This window comes from Cebus imitator, unplaced genomic scaffold, assembly GCF_001604975.1.
Source record: "Cebus imitator isolate Cc_AM_T3 unplaced genomic scaffold, Cebus_imitator-1.0 Scaffold117, whole genome shotgun sequence".
Taxonomy (NCBI): Eukaryota; Metazoa; Chordata; class Mammalia; order Primates; family Cebidae; genus Cebus; species Cebus imitator.
This window is the reverse complement of record NW_016107432.1, coordinates 774,882-792,487: the sequence shown is the minus strand read 5'-3', so window position 1 is coordinate 792,487 and position 17,606 is coordinate 774,882. Positions and strand designations below refer to the sequence as shown.

The 17,606-nt window shown below is 35.3% G+C and overlaps 1 protein-coding gene across 1 annotated transcript in view; it reads left to right on the top strand.

Moving 5' to 3' along the window:
• ZNF292 (zinc finger protein 292) overlaps positions 1 to 17,606 on the top strand; it is a 109,844-nt gene that overhangs the window by 67,714 nt on the left and 24,524 nt on the right. Inside the window, exon 6 of the mRNA XM_017538918.2 lies at positions 13,534 to 13,736. Within this exon, the coding sequence (XP_017394407.1) occupies positions 13,534 to 13,736 (203 nt within the window). The remainder of the gene's footprint in view (positions 1 to 13,533; positions 13,737 to 17,606) is intronic.

Below are 17,606 nucleotides of genomic sequence, written 5' to 3'. Positions count from 1 at the left end.
GTTTTGCTCTTCTTGCCCAGGCTGGAGTACAATGGCACTATCTCAGCTCACTGCAACCTCCACCTCCCAGGTTCAAGTGATTCTCCTGCCTCAGCCTCCCGAGTAGCTGGGACTACAGGCATGTGCCACCACGCCCGGCTAATTTCGTATTTTTCGTAGAGTCAGGTTTCTCCATGTTGGTCAGGCTGGTCTCAAACTCCTAACCTTGTGATCTGCCCGCCTCAGCCTCTCACAGTGCCGGGATTACAGGGGTGAGCCACTGCACCAGGCTTATTGCACCTATTTTTCAGATGAGAAAATAGTGGTGCAGAAAAATGAGCATTTTTTCCATATCACATTACCAGTGATGAGAGGCAGAGTCAGGATTAAAGTCAGACATCAGCTTCTCCCTGTTATGCCCTGTTACATCTAGGCTAATAAAATAAAGTTGCACTTTAAGGAGTGTCTCCTTTTCCCATTGTCAATTTCTGAACAGCATTTTGCCAATTTCACACATTATGCTAAAGCAGGAAAAAAGGAACCTTTATCTTAGCAGACATTTGAACTTTATTTGGAAAGACAATGTGCTTGATTTCTTTACTTGTTTGAATGTGCCTAACATTGTATTTGTTAACCAGTGTCTCTGCCCATCTCTGTGCTGCTTTATTTCTTGATCTTCATCTGTCATAGCCACTGGAATAATTAGGACTATGTAGTCAGGAGGAGTTTTCTGCAAATTAGATGGATTGTAGGTAGCCAGACTAATACAGTACAGCTCATGAAGCAACCAGAGAGATGTTACATGATTGAGAAATTTGCAACCATAATGTAGCCTGCAGCGAGTTTGAAGAGAAGAGAGCTCAGAGAATAATGAGGATACTGCTATAGGTTGTACTCATTAGTTTGTTTATAGTGAAGCCTTTGAAGTTTTGATGTAGTATTTGAACAGTAAATAACCTGATTAATCCTGAGTTGTTCTAGTTTATTTTTTTCAATTGACTGATTTTTGGACCTACTAAAGCCCAGCTCAACCAAGAAATAATCTGATTTGGGAGAGTAAGGGTGGACAGGACTCAAAGATGCTGGTTTCACTTCAGAGTTTGAGTATCCTAGAGTGAGGTGGCTCTAATAACTAAACCAATATAAGTCAAGTAGATGGTCTTTAATATCAAAGGAACTTTAGGCATACTTAAATATTACTTATGCCTCTCTTTTAGTCATAATTTTGGGATTGGAAAGGTACTTAATGCTCAATTATTTGTTACACAATCTTAATTCCCCTCTAAAACATCACTGATAAATTAGCCTTTACATAAGTACCATACTCTAGAAATGATAAATTAGCCTTATTTTATAAGCCTCACTTATCAGTGATAAAGGCTAATTTATCACTTCTAGAGTATGGTACTTATGTAGTTCAGTCTGTTCTTAGCCTGCAGTTAGAAAATCTTCATTGTGAAAATTGTGAAAACTAATTATTGGAGTTTCCCTCTTTTGGATCTGGTGCTGCCTCTAAAGCCATAGTAAAGTATAAATCTCTTTCACTTGGTAGCAATTGAGATTTTTTGAAGATTGCCATCATGTCTATACTTAGTCTTCTTTTTTTTTTTTTTAATTTTTAATTTTTGTGGATATATAGTAGGCGTATATATTTATGGGAGTTTTCTTTTGTAGAAAACCTTGAAGTGGAATAATTATACATTTACAATCGTGATTCTTCCTCTTTGAGTGCATTTTATGTTTTTGTGTTTCTCTTTAATGTGTAAATCTCAGCATTTAATCTGAACTCTAAATATGATCTGGCCAGTTTTGAGGTCAGTAGTACCCTCTTTCTCTTCATCCTAACAACTTATGCTTAAGTTAGTGTAACCTAAGATGACATTACCCTTTCAGGCAGCCATGTCATTTTCACAACTTAATGAAGTTACTAAAATCACCTAAAATTTTTAAAAAATAAATGCTAACTTTGAATTATGTCTTCTTAATCTACATTTGTATATTTTTCTTTTGGTATACAAGTTTATTACCTTTTTCTTCCTGTTTAATTTTACCGTGTTAGATCCATTCTGTCTCCCCAACTTGTCAAGATTCTTTTTAATCCTGATTTTATTATTCAAAGATTTTGTCCTTCCCAATTTTCTCTCATTTTGCAGACTTCATTTGCATATACCCTATTGGCATCCAGGTTCTTGATCATAACCATAGAAAGGTCATGTCCAGAAATCAAGCTTCTGGGATACTTATAAAAATCTTTGTGCTTGTCTTTAGTTCTTATATCCGTATCCATTGATTATTATTGTTTTGTCAAATATACCTATTTTCCCACATGCTGGCCCATGGTTCTCCTTTTCTGTCCATAAGGATTTGGTGAAAGACCATAACAAGTGTTTGGCTAAAGTTCTCTTACGTAAGATTACTCAATACTGAGGTTAGTCTGACCTGATTTATTTTTTATATAAACATTTAATTTTAGAATAGTTTTAAATTTATAGAAAAATTGTGAAGAGTTTCCATATACCTTACACCCAGTTTTCACTATCATTAATATCTTACATTAGTTTGGTACATTTGTCACAATTAATAAACTAATATTTATACTTTGTTATTAATTAATCCATACTTTATTCAGATTTCCTTAGTTTTTACCTAATGTCCTTTTTCTATTCCAGGATCCCACCCAGGATACCACATTACATTTAGTCGTCATGTCTCCTTAGGCTCCTCTTGGCTGTGACAGTTTTTCAGACTTTCCTTGTTTTTGATGACCTTGACAGTTTTGAGGAGTACTGGTCAGGTATTTTGTAGAGTGTCCCTCAATTGGGATTTGTCTGATGTTATTCTCATGATTAGACTGGGGTTATGGGTTTTGAGGAGGAAGACCAGAAAGGTAAAGTACCATTGTCATCACATCATATAAAGGGTATATATTGTCAACATGACTTATCACTGTTTGGGGTTTTTTTTTGGGGTTGGGGGGTGTTTTTGGTTTTCTGGGTTTTTTTGAGAAAGAGTCTCCATTGCTCAGGCTGGAGTGCAGTGGTGCAGTCCCAGCAGCTCACTGCAACCTCTACCTCCTGGGTTCAAGTGATTCTCCCACCTCAGCCTCCCAAGTAGCTGGGACCACAGGCGTGCACCACTGCCTGGCTAAACTTTTTTGTATTTTTTTATAGAGATGGGATTTCCCCATGTTGGTCAGGTCTCGAGCTCCTGACCTCAAGTGATCCATCTGCCTCGGCCTCTCGAGGTGCTGGGATTACAAGTGCGAACCACTACACCTAGCCAGCTTACCACTGTTGATGTGAAGCTAGACCACCTAGCTGTGGTAGTCTGTGTCATGTTTCTCCACTGTGAAGTTACTCTTTTCTCCCTTCCCATGCTATATTCGTTAGAATGAAATTACTATGTGCAGCCCATACTTGAAGTGGAAAGTTATGCTCCATCTTAAGGGAGCAGTTTCTACATGTTATTTGGAATTCTACACAGGAAATTTGTCTCCTCCGTATTTATTTATTTGTTTAATCAGTCATTTATATTAGTATGTCCTTATGCATACTTACTTTATACTTGGGTCATAATTTGATATTACTTTATTTTGTTGCTCAATTTGTTCCTGCTTTGGCATGGGAGCTCTTTCCATTGACCCTTGTGTCCCTTGTCTTGGGTTTTGTTTTCGGTTTTGGTTTGCTTGTGTTTTTTTGTTTGTTGGTTTTTTTGTTTTTTTTTTTTTAGACGGAGTCTCGCTCTTTCACCAGGCTGGAGTGCACTTGTGTGCTCTCAGCTCACTGCAACCTTCACCTCCCGGGTTTGAACGATTCTCCTGTCTCAGCTTACCAAGTAGCTGGGACTATAGGCACATGCCACCATACCCAGCTAATGTTTGTATTTTTAGTAGAGATGGGGTTTCACAATGTTGGCCAGGTTGGTCTTAAACTTCTAAACTCAGGTGATCTGCCCGCTTCAGCCTCCCAAAGTTCTGGGATTACAGGTGTGAGCCACTGCACCCTACAGGTTTTGTTTTTTGTGTGATTACTTCCTTGCTTTCTGGTACTATAATATGCTCAAGGCTTATCTGGCGTATTTCCTGCCTGAGTCCTGGAATCAACCATTTTTCTATGGAGCACTTGCTCCTTTTATTGGAGAATGGTGTTAGAAACCAAGATCCACATTAAACTAAATATGAATTCTTATTGATGTCTCCAAGTCTAATTCATTAACACAAAGATCATGCCAGCCTCTCCTTCCCTTATCTGTAACAACCTACTTCAGCAAAATGTCATATAATTGGAATCATACAGCTTGTATGTAGCTTTTCAGACTAGGTTTATTCCACCATTGGCCATTCATTTACTTAATCCTAGTATACTCCTATAGGAAGCAGCTTTATTAATTACAGTACAGTGCGTTTGTACAGTTCTTTTTGACTTTATTTTTACATTCTCCACTCATTTCCATAGTTAGTTGGTTAGCACCTTATTTCTCCATTTCTTTCAGTAAGGTTCTTTTCATACATTTGTAATACAGTTAGATTATTTTGTCACATTCTATATTCCATCTTGAGATTATTTTGTCACATTCTATATTCCATCTTGGGCTTCCTGAACCTCCTCAAAATTTTTTTTTGAATTTGCATACCTTAAGATTTCCTCTGTGTTGTATAGTTTTATGGGTTTTAACAAATGGATAGTGTCATTGTTCATCATTACAGTATTTTACATAGCCATTTCACTCCCTAAAAAAAACCTGTGCTTCACCTGTTCAGCCTTCTCCCAATAACCTGACAACTACTGATCTATTTGCCATCTCTATAGTTTTGCCTTTTTCAGAATGTCATACAATTAAAGCTTTTCATTCAGGCTTCTTTCACATGGCATTGTACATTTAACATTTATCCAGGTTTTTATATGTCTGTTAAACTAATGAGTTTGTGGATACCCTACCACAGTATCCATTCACACCTGTTAAAGGTGTATAGCTAAACAAACTGTGGTACATCCATATAATGGAATATTATTTAGTGATAAAAAGGAATGAGCCAATTGCTTATTCACCTGTTAAAGGTGAGTGGCTAAACAAACTGTGATACATCCATATAATGGATGCCAGTTTTTGATGTATGTGCAGCCAGTTTTTGTTGATTTGATTAAAGCCATTATAAACATTTGTGTGCAAGTTTTTGTGTGGATGTCAGTTTTCAGATCAGTTGGTTGAAAATACCTAGGAGTACAATGGCTATATCATATGGTAAGACTGTGTTTAGCTTTGAAAAAAACTGTCTTCTAAAGTGCCTATACCATTTTGTATTCTCATCAGCAATGAATGTTAATTCCTTTTGCTCAGACCCTTACCAGCAATTGGTATTGTCTGTTTTTGGAATTTTAGCCATTCTAATAGGCATCTAGTGATATCACATTGTTATTTTAATTTGCATTTCTGTAATGACAAATGATTCTGAACATCTTTTCATATGCATATTTGCCATCTGTATATCTTTGGTGAGGCATCTGTTCAGATCTCTTGCCTATTTCTTAATTGGGTTGTTTGTTTTCTTATTGTTGAGTTTTAACAGTTCTTTGTATATTTTGGGTACAAGTTCTTTTTCAGATATGTGTTTTGCAAATCTGTTCTTTCTCGCTTGTGAAAGAATCCTCTTGTGGCTTGTCCTTTCTCTTAAGAGCAACTTACAGAGCAGAAGTTTTACATTTTAATGAAGTCCAGCTTCCCAGTTATTTCCTCCATGGATCATACTTTTGGTATTTTATCTAAAATCTCATTCCCAAATCCAAGGCCATGTAGATTTTTCTATGGTCTTTTCTAGAAATTTTGTAATTTTGCATTTTACATATGGGTATGTGATTCATTTTGAGATGAATTTCTGTGAAAAGTGTAACTTAATTTATGTTTAGTGAATTCATCTTGGCTCTTACTAGTCACACTTCTTTTTCTGAACAATCACAACCCATCTCTTTAATATAATTAATTTTTAAGCTTTTATTCAGGATTACATCTGTTGTTGTTTCTACAGTTTTGCGAAAAGTACCATCGGCCCTGTTTTGAAAATTACATTTTGCCATCTGTTTTCACTTATTCTATGGTTTGTTCTACTCTTAAATCTTAAGCTTATCAAACTATCATAAGAGCAGAATAAGTATACTTTTCTCTGCCATCATAAATAATACATAATCAAACCCAAGTAGCAGACTTTCCTAAGAAGGCACCACCATTCTTAATTGTATTGCTTTTAGCATTTTTGATGAGTCGGATGTCATCTTGAGTTTTAGCTTTATTAACATTTTGCATAGGTTGTTAGTACCAAAGGTCTGACACTCATGGTATATCCTTGGTCCTAAACCTGTTTTCCTTCTTTTGTATGTATTATTTTAAAATCTAAGCTCTGAGACAACTCCCTATTATAATTACACTGAATTTTTTAGTCACTTGACTTCTATATTGGGTTAATTTGCAATTGCATAAATTGCATTTTTGTCAGCTTGCCAGTCCATTCTTGCATCTTGAACACTGCAGTTCTCTTTTTCTCCCCCCAGAACTCTTTTGTTTTCAAAGGAAATTTCTAAAGCTTAAGCTTTTCCATGATACATATAAATCATTCATGGTTTGTGGGAAATAAGCCCTTATTTTAGTAGTAAACTTTGCATTTTAAAGTGAACATGAAAAAATTGTTCTTAGTTTGCTAGAATTAGCATACCTACGATGCAATAATATTTTAGAGGGAGAAGGAATGAGAGCAAGTGATAACTAATATTGCCCAGATAAATAGGCTGAGGTCAGATCTGATTACATGCAGATTATACCCTACTATTTTATAATTAAGTATAAGTATTTAATTACATGATCCTAAGTTTTCATGTTTACCAAAAAGGATTTTTAAATACTATCTTTGGTTTCTTCTCTTTTTAATTAAATTTTATTTTATTTATTTATTTTTGAGACGGAGTTTTGCTCTTGTTGCCCAGGCTGGAGTGCAATAGTGCAATCTCAGCTCACTGCAGCCTTTGCCTTCTGGGTTCAAGCGATTCTCCTGCCTCAGCCTCCCCAGTAGCTGGGATTAGAGGCATGTGTCACTCCTGGCTAATTTTGTATTTGTAGTAGAGACTGGGTTTCTCCATGTTGGTCAGGCTGGTCTTGAACTCCTGACCTCAGATGATCTGCCCCCCCTTGGCCTCCCAAAGTGCTGGGATTATAGGCATGAGCCACTGTGCCCTGCCTGGAGGGAGGGAGGAAGAGAGAGAGATAATTTTTTTTTTTTTTTTTTTCTTTGAGATGGAGTCTTTCTCTATCATCCAGGCTGGAGTGCAGTGGTGCAATCTTGGCTTACTGCACCCATCACCTGGGTTCAATCAATTCTCCTGCCTTAGCCTCCCAAGTAGCTGAGACTACAGGTGCTCACCACCACACCTGGCTTATTATTTGTATTTTTAGTAGAGACAGGGTTTCACCGTGTTTACCAGGCTGGTCTCGAACTCCTGACCTCAGGCGATCCACCTGCCTCAGCCTCCCAAAGTGCTGGGATTACAGGCATGTGCCAGGATGCCTGGCCTTAATTGGGTATGTTTTATAATGTTAATGGAAAAATCTGTCAGATTTTAGTTAAATCTGACACTCGTAATTAAATCTTATTTCATACAAAAATTAGAGCATACTGACTAGGTTCATCTATGATATGAAATACTTTCTAATCTTTAAAAATTAATTCTGTTTCCTGAAAATGTAACATCTTTCTTCAAGAAAGGGTAAGAGGTGGGGTCAAGGTTGATTATCCCTAATTGGTCATTTGGAAGTTACCATGAGCAATAGTCTCAATGCTGGCTATAATTAGAATTACCTGGGGAGTTTTTAGATAGACCAGTGCCAGGGCCCTACCTCATACCAATTAAATTAGACTCTCTGGGCATGGACCCTGGGTATTAAATACCTTTTAGAAGTTCAAGACAATTGTATAGCCATTGTTAACAACCAGTATTATAGAGCTTGAAGCATTATGTTTTATTAAATGTCTTAATTTGGATTTTTTTTTTTTTTAACCAGCAATACTGAATTGTTTTTAATATATTTTTTATTGTGGTAAAAAAAACACATAAGATAAAGTATACCATCTTAACTATTTTAATGTTTAGTAATGTCAAATATATTCACATTGTTGTAAACAGATTCCAGAACTTTATCATGAACCCCAAGATGAAAACTGTACCCATTAAACAACTCCCTTTTTCCCTTAGCACCTGGTAATCATTATTCAACTTTTTGTTTCTATAACTTTGAGTACTTTAGATACCTTATATAAACAGTATCATACCATATTTGTCTCTGATTTATTTCACTTAGCATAATGTCCTCAAGATTCATCTGTGTTGTAGCGTGTGAAAGGATTTCCTTCCTTTTTAAGGCTGAATAATACTCCGTTGTATGTTTATACTACATTTTGTTTATTCATTTATCTATTGTAGTTGGACATTGGATTGCTTCCACCTCTTGGTTATTGTGAGTATTGCTACTGTAAACATAGGAGTACAAACACCTCTTCAAGACCCCTGCTTTCGGTTTGGGTTTATACCTACGAGTGGAATAGCTAGATCATGTGGTAGCTGTATTTTAAAGTTTATGAGGAACTTCTGTACTGTTTTCCGTAGAGGTTACATCATTTTACAGTCCTAACAGTATTGCACAAAGATTCCAGTTAATCCGCATCGTCACCAACACTTGTTTTCTGGTTTTTTTCGTCGTAGTCATTGTAATGGTTCTGAGGTGATATCCATAGGTTTTCATTTGCAGTTCTCTGTTGATTTGTGATGTTTCATATGCTTGTTGGCCATTTGTGTGTTATCTTTTGAGAAATAGCTATTCAAATTAATTAGTCCATATTTTAATTGGATTGTTTGGCTTTTGGTTGTTGAATTATAGGAGTTTCTTTTAATGTATTCTTGATATTAATCCCTTATATGATTTGCAGATATTTTCTCTCATTCCTTTTCACTCTGATAAACTTTACTCTGTTGAGTGTGTCCTTTTACACAAAAGTTTTTAAGTGTGATATAGTTTCATTTTTGCTTTTGTTGCTTATGACATGTTTGATGTCATAGCCAAAAAATCATTGCCAATCCATTGTCATAAAGCTTTTTCTTTATGGTTTCTTCTAGGAGTTCTTTAGTTTTGAATTTTCCATTTAGGTCTTTAATCCATTTTGAGTTAATGTTTACATATGGTGCAGGAATAGAGTCCAGCTTCATTCTTTTGCATTTAGGTATCTAATTTTTCCAGTCTCTTTGCTGAATAGACTGTTATTTCTGGTCATCTTGGCACCCTTGTCAAAGATCATTTGACCATATATGATAGTGTTTATTTCTGGACTCTTTTCTCTTGCATTGGTCCACATGTCTGTCTTTATGCCAGTATCATAGTGTTTGGTTACTTGAGCTCTGTAATACATCTTGAATCAGGAAGTGTGAGACCTTCAACTTTACTGTTCTTTGTCAGTTCTTTTGGCTTAAACATTCTATGTGAATTTTAGGATGCATGTTTTTAGTTCTGCAAAAAAAATGCCATTGAGATTTTCATAGAGATTGTGTTAAGTCTATAGATTGCTTTGCCTAGTATGGACATCTTAATATTAAGTCTTATCTTCCATGAAAACTGGATGCCTTTCCAGTTATTTATGACTTCTTTTGTTTCTTTTAGCAATGTTCTATAATCTTTAGTCTACAAATCTTTCATCTCCTCCTTGGTTAACTTTGTTCCTATTTTACTGTTTTTGTTGCAATTGTAAATGGAATTATTTTCTTAATTTCCTTTTTGAATTGTTCATTAATGTGTAGATTCAACTCATACTTATGTGTGGATTTTTGTATCTTCCAACTTTGCCAATTTGTTTATTAGTTGCAGTAGATTTTTTTGTTTTGTTTTCGTTTTTTTGAGATGGAGTCTCACTCTATTGCCAGGCTGGAGTGCAGTGGCGCGATTTCGGCTCACTGAAACCTTTGCCTCCCGGGTTCAAGCGATTCTCCTGCCTCAGCCTCCTGGGTAGCTGGGATTATAGGCGCATGCCACCACTCCCAGCTAATTTTTGTATTTTTAGTAGAGATGGGGTTTCACCCATGCTGGCCATGATGGTCTCAATCTCTTGACCTCATGAGCCACCCTCCTTAGCTTCCCAAAGTGCTGGGATTACAGGCGTGAGCCACCACGCCCAGCCATAGTGTTTTTTTTAATGTGATGTTTAGGGCTTTCGTACATATAAGATCATGTCATCTGCTAACAGATGATTTTACTTCTTTTCAATCTTGATTTCTCTTATTTTTCTTGCCTAATTGCTGAATTGTATCTAAGAGACAATACAAATTAAATATTTTTAGAATAGATAAGTGATGCAAATCCATGTAGGCCAGGATGAGAATTTTGGAATTTGCCCTTTGAAAGCAAGGGAAAGCCACTAGAAGGTTTTAAACAGAGGGAAGACAATCAGCTGTGTGCTTTAAAGTAATACCAGCAGCACCCTGGATCCTAGTGAAGTGATCAAGGTGGTAAGAGTAGATAGAGAAGACTAGCAGATTATAGGAAATAAGACTATTACCACATTAGTGATTTGGACTGGGGTTGGGTTAGGGGAACAGTGTGGAAGAATGTGCAGATGGAGAAAAGTTAATGGAATTGAGTATTTAGGCATTAGAAGTGACATTATTAAATGATCGATGTCTGGGTGAAAAGGAAGTAGGAAAGAACATTTTTAAGACAGACTTTTAAGTTTCTGTCTTGAAAACAACTGAATAGTTGGAAGTGTGGAATTGACACACATTGTGGTGTAGAGATTTTATATGCCGAGTTTGAGATGCTTTTGAAACAGCTAGTAAAAGATGCTGCAAAGGAAATCATGTGCAAATCTGGGCATGAGAATAGGAACCCAGTAAATGAGTTGACCCCACTTTAATGGGAATCTAGGACCTAGTGTAACTTGTGGTTCATAGTACACAGTTGATACTTGTGTAATTATTTATTACAGAAAATAAACTCATTTTATATTCAGTTATCTTTAGGAATAGTTTCTTTTTAATATTATGAAAGTGACAGGAAGAAGGCTCTTTTGCATTTTTAATTGAATTGGTTAAATATCATTTATTTATATTGCTATGTGAAGTAGCCTTATCTGTGTCATATAGCTCTCTTGATACACCCAAATATATAGTAAAGCCTGCTTTTCTGTTGAAGTCTGTGACTATAGAGAAAACATAAAAAGGCGACACATGAGTAAAATTACAAATATTTTATACTTCTGTGGGATGAGAGTGGGAAAAGCAGGCTAGGGAGTGCAATTTGGTTTTTCTAGCTACTCAAAGATAAGTCTGAGAAGTATGAAAACAATCTTTGTTGCAGTATTGTAACTTTATAAGAAAAACCATCTTAGATTGCAGAGAAATAGAGAAGGATGCAGAGAAGTGGGGGGAAAAGTAGTGAAGAAGTAGAGAGAAAGAAGTGAGCTTTCAGTAGGACTGAATAGAGCGTAATCCATTTGAATCATGATCTTCAGAATATTTAATTATCTTCCTTTAAAGACTAATGCTACTTCAAAGATTTTTACTGCTGTAAGGTGCCATTCTAATTGGAAGTAGACCCAGTAGTCAAATAGAAAAAAACCGTTTTTTTCTTGTCACACACTATATAAAGCTAGAAGTCAGAAGACTCATTATGCTCCTAGTTATGTTGTTAACTGGCTTTATGTCCCTAGGAAATCAGTTGCCTTCTGTGAGCCTCAGTTTACTCATCTCCCAAATGATGGAACAGACAAAATGATCTGAAAATTTCCTGCTACTCAAATATTCTATATGTTTTTGAAATGCATTTTGCCCTAAGTATGGCAATGGTTTCCCATCATTAGAAGACAAAAGCCTATGGTTTTGAAATGTACAATATTAATATTTTTCTACATTGATTTAATGCAGAAATTACACAATTTGTCATTCTAACTTAAATGCTGCTATTTGAGAATGTAGGGCCTATTTGAGATTGAGACCATCAGTTTTGTTAAATACTGGCCACGTTTAAATTATTTCTTCACCATGATCTTTTAGAGTCTGATTATGACTTTTTGTGAGAACATTTGAAATAATTCCCAGACTGTGTATCTCTAGAGTTTCCTTTGGAGAAAATTATTGAATTAGGAAACTAAAGCGCTTGATAGCCAGAATAACTTTATTATAACTTTTTTTTTTATCTTATATTTAAAATGTTTTGCTTTGGCAGTGAACTAAACTGTAATTGCAATATAATTGTCCTAGTAGGATCATGCAATATTAAAAAAGAAAAGTAATGCCTTTTATCTCATAAAGACATATAGTCAGAGGCACCAGAAATATATGCTTTATTTATCTGTGCTTATGCTTTATACCTTTTGATTTAGTCTAATGTAAAGAATAGACGGTAGCAGGTAAAAAGGTCTAGACTTCAAGAAAAGGATTCAATTTGAGATCTTGTATATATTGCTTATATGTTTATGGTTTTAATACCAAGGAGTCATGATTATAGCATTTTATAGAAGAGTGTTTTCATAGTAGAGTACAGTTAGATCTAAAAATGAAAGCACTAGAGGGAAACAAAGAATATTTCAAGAAGTAAAGAACATCTCACTTTCCATTTTCTAACCTGCAAATTACTTACCAGACATATCTTTCAGTCTGTTCACAAGTAGAGAAGATAATGTGTTTTATTCATAGGACATTTTAAATTTTATACTAAAAGCCTTCTCAAGGTTTCAGGCTAGCCATCATCAAATAAATTTTTAAACATGATTCCTATTCTGGTAAAGAGCACTTAGGGAAAATTTTAAACTTGCACTTTTTAAAATTTAAATTCTTCTTCATAAATAACAAAAAATAAAAATTCTTATAAGCACTAGGAAAGTCAGAGGTTTGAACAAAGTAGAAATGTATTATGCATAAGTGATTGTTTTGAGTTTATTCATTGATGTTCTGAAAATAACGACACAAAACCCACAGAATTTTTATCCTTTGGCAAACTTTTCTCCCATCTTATTTATTTTTCTATAGACATTTTTATTCATTCTAAAATGTCTAGCTTTAAAAGTTAGATTTCAGCTTGTAAAATGAAAAATACACCATCAATATTGAACAACATATTAGTTGAGTCTCTTCGTCTAGAATGACCCAATAGCTTTTTGTCGTTACTCATCATGTAAGGTTGTAATGCCCTAGGATTACAGATTTTAGGGATGCTAAGTGCTGATGTTGAAGAATAACTGCTGTAGGAAAAAAAATGAAGTGTAATTTTAATAACATTTAATAATCATTCTAAATGGTATCTTATGTAAGGGATGAAAGTATTTAATGCAACTTTTAAAAGTTAGCAATATAATCTCTTCTTGCTTATAAGGTCTTTTGTGATAGCCTTACTAGCAATAATAGAAAATGGGGGAAAAAATGAAAACAAGAAGCATTTTAGTTCCTATGTTTAAAAAATATTTCTTATAAGTATTTGAATTGCAAATGAATTATTACCAAATGTTAATAATCTATTATGTCTTGTTTTTTAAAGTGAATGAATTTTTAGCTTTTGAGGGTCCCATCTTGTTGGATATGAGAATTAAACATCTAATCAAAACAAATCAGTTAAGCCAAGCAACTGCTCTAGCAAAGTTGTGTTCTGACCATCCAGAGATTGGTACAAAAGGTAGTTTTAAACAAACATACCTTGTCTGCCTTTGTACATCGTCACCAAATGAAAAGTTAATCGAAGAGGTGAGTATGTTTTCTTTCATTAGTAATTATATTTTAAAGTTGAGAAATCAGTTTTTAATTAGATTAGAATATCTTTGATTTTCTTTTCTCTTAGATAGTGAGGAGATCATTGTTGTCTGTCTTACATTTTTAATATGTTCTTGGGTGGTAACACCTTGATTCTAAGCAGCTTTTAGAATTATATGTAAACTGATTGCACCTAATTTCTGTTTTAAATAATGTAGATCTTTTAAATGCTTTGGCTAAATCATGGGAAAGTCAATGGTGGCTTAACAGTTTAGCAGAATATCTATGTTTGTCAGCTTTGGGCCTTAACTTCAGTCTTCTCTGACATCAAGATACTTGCAGATCTTTTAAACTGACTAAGTAACTTTATAGAATTTTTATGACTTATCTCTGGGAATACATTGAGATAAGTTATATAAATTCTCTATATATAGAATATGCACATATATGCTATAATTTCATATAGATTATAATTTTTGAGTACATATTTATTTGCATATTTAATGTAAAACTTTATTTTCTCTCTGAGACATTCTGTTTTCACTTCTAGTTTGGTATAAAGCTTAGTATTCATGTATTTGTATGTTTTATGACTACAAAATTCTGAGAGTGGAATCATGATCCAAATGGGAATTTTGCATTTTAGGGGACTAACAATTCCAAAAGGAAATTGGAGACAGGAGAATTAAAAGTTGTTCATCAAGAAACAGGGCATGTATATTTAAAGAATTTAGATAAAACTATAGTAGATTGGCCAGGCATGGTGGCTCACGCCTGTAATCCCAGCACTATGGGAGGCCGAGGCAGGTAGATCACGAGGTCTGGAGTTTAAGACCAGCCTAGCCAACATAGTGAAACCCCGTCTCTAGTAAAAATACAAAAAATTAGCTGGGCATGGTGGCAGCTACCTGTAATCCCAGCTACTTGGGAGGCTTATGCAGGAGAATTGCTTGAACCTGGTAGGCGGAGGTTACAGTGAGCCAGATTGAGCCACTGCTCCAGTCCAGGTGACAGTGCGAGACTCTTATCTCAAAAAACAAAAAAACACCTCTATTAGATTGGTCAGTGTTCATTGGGCAGGTGTCTTACACCTCTAATATACCTACCGTTTGACTCCAGAGCAATAGAGAGAAAAACAAAGGGATTATAGGAAAAACATAAGGATATGTTAAGGGAAAAGTTGAGATATAAGACAGAGAAGTCAACTAATAGTGCATACATGATCCTCTTAGACGGAGAGATATTGTCATCAGTCTCAAAGCAGAGTAGCCTCATACAGAAAGCTGAATGCCACATGAGGTTTGTAATGATGATTGTGTGATGTTTTTTTCTTGAGAACAGACAAGTAGGGAGGCAAGTGGTAAGGCTTGGACCAAGATTAGAAATAAACCTGTTGAGTTTCTTATGTGAGGATTTTGAGGGTACTGGGAAGAGTAATGTCAGAGAGTTTCTAGAGTGGAACCATGGTCTGTAACCTAGGATATTATATAACCATTAGTTTGACTTTGTGTAGTCTATACATTTTTTTCATTACTATTTATTTTATTATAGGTAATTGGCCTTTTCATTGCTATTGTATGTGAGAGTAAAATAGAAGGACTGACATTTTCTTATTAGTTGAAAATAACATCTAGATAAGTTAATTTGCAGATGCATAAAATTTCTTGAAATCGCCTTTGACATTAGCGTAGCATTAAAAAAAAAATCATTAGTTACTGTGCTGCTACATCTCAGATATTTTTCAATGCCACTAAAGCTTTTATTATCAGTTCTGTCCCTGCCTTTAAGGTACATCTACGTTCCCTTCCCCTTCCACACATGTATATTAAGTGAATGATGTTTTTCTGTATAAGCATTTAGGAGGTTGGAGGCAGGTGGGGTTTAAAGGTGAATAAGGCATAGGCCCTTAACTATAGGAAGTGTATCTTCGAGTAGGAAATTGACTGTCTAAACATAGAGTTGTTGGGTTAGCTTTAAAGTTGAAGACTATGAATTTGTGTCTCAAGTAAAAATCCAGTAAAAAAAAAAAATCTGTATTTATAGCTCCCTGAATAATCCAATCTTGCAATACTGAGCCTAAGTTCCTTCTTGGCTTAATTATCCAGAGGTAAGTAACAGCTGTCCAGCATGCTCTGGGAGATGATCAGGAAAATTCTCTCTGAAGAGCCTGGGTACCTCTGATGTCATATGGATTTCCCTCCCACTTCTTATGTTAAGCAGATAGAATTAAAGTTTTCATATTCATAAGCAGAGTTCACTAAGGTCTGTCTACTCCATCCCAGGGAAAAAAACTAGATCATACAGTACAGAACAGTACAGCTAATCTAATCTACACATAGCACTACAGGTACATAGTAACATCACTTTGTTAAAAGTCCCTTGTTACAAAGTAACAACATTACTTTGTTAAAAGTCCTTTTTTGCTTAGAGATCTGATTGCTCTTTTATGTTTCTGTTGCTCTTTTATGTTTCTAACACATTAGAAACTTGTTCTTTGTTCCATATATGGCGAGTGAGTTAAGATTTAGTCCCCCACCCAGAGACATTGGCCCATTTAGAAGGGGTGCATTGTGTGCACTCTCTCTCTTGCCCACCCTACTCTTTGTCCACTTCATTGTTGTACGTTACTTGCCTGGTTCTTACAAGTATTTGAGGATTGGTTTTGTTTATGTGCTCCTTAGAGGACAGTGGGAATAGACTTTTGTTAGTAGTCAGCAGTGGCCTGGATTGGTGATCTTTCTAAGGAAATCTTTGTCCAAGTGAGGCAAGGGATTGACTGTTTCCCAGGACCCTTTGGACCCTTTCAGTGTGATAGAAATAGCAGCTAGTTGGTACCCCATAGGTTGTTTTTTTTAAAAAACAACTAGTCTTGGTAGATGGCAGAGGAATGGGGTTGGGAGAGATGAGTGTTTATCTGGCTTTTCTCAAAGGAATGAACTTTGGCCTGGATTCTTGTATAGTAGTAAAAAGTTAGCAGAGTTTAGATCCATTATTTCTGTTGGTTTTGTCATTAAAATAAATATAGAAGTTTAAAAACTAAAACTTTCTATCTTGTCTCTCTATAACTATCCCATTTCCCCATTTAACACTCCACTAGGTAATTATTATTAAGATTGGAATTTGATAGGTAATCTTTCTGACATTTTTCTATGCACATACATACACTTTTAATACTTAAAACCACATACATACTTCCTGGTTGCCACTTTCCCCGTTATTGTTTACATGTTTCCATATCATTCCATGTAGATCAACCTTGTTCTTTCTCATGGCTACATAATTCCATAGTATGGATTTGTAATATCTTTAACCAGATTGGTGGACACTTACATTGTTGCCTTTAACATACCTCCTTCCATCCTTGTGGGGAGTATACTGGTAGGGTAAATTTCTGGAAGTGAAATTGCTGGATCAAAGAATCTATACATTTTAAATTGATAGGTTCAGACTATCCTCCAGAAAAGATTATGGCAATTTATGTTTCCAAAAACAATATGTGAAATATCTTCTTTCCTAACAGTAGAGATTATTAGTCTTTTAAGCATTTGCTAGCCCAAGAGTTAATTTTGATTAACTCTTTGTTTTACATTTTCTTAGTAATGACAGGTTTAACATTTATTTTCTATATAGAAAGCAGTATTTTGATAAGCAAATTATTTATTTTTTTAACTTTTGTTTTGCTTTGTTGTTTTTGAAACAGAGTCTTGCTTTGTAGCCCAGGCTGGAGTGCAGTGGTGTGCTCTCAGCTCACGGCAACCTCTGCCTCCTGGGTTCAATTAATTCTACCTCAGTCTCCCAAGTAGCTGAAACTACAGGCGCACACTACCATACCTGGCTAATTTTTTGTATTTTTGTAGAGACAGG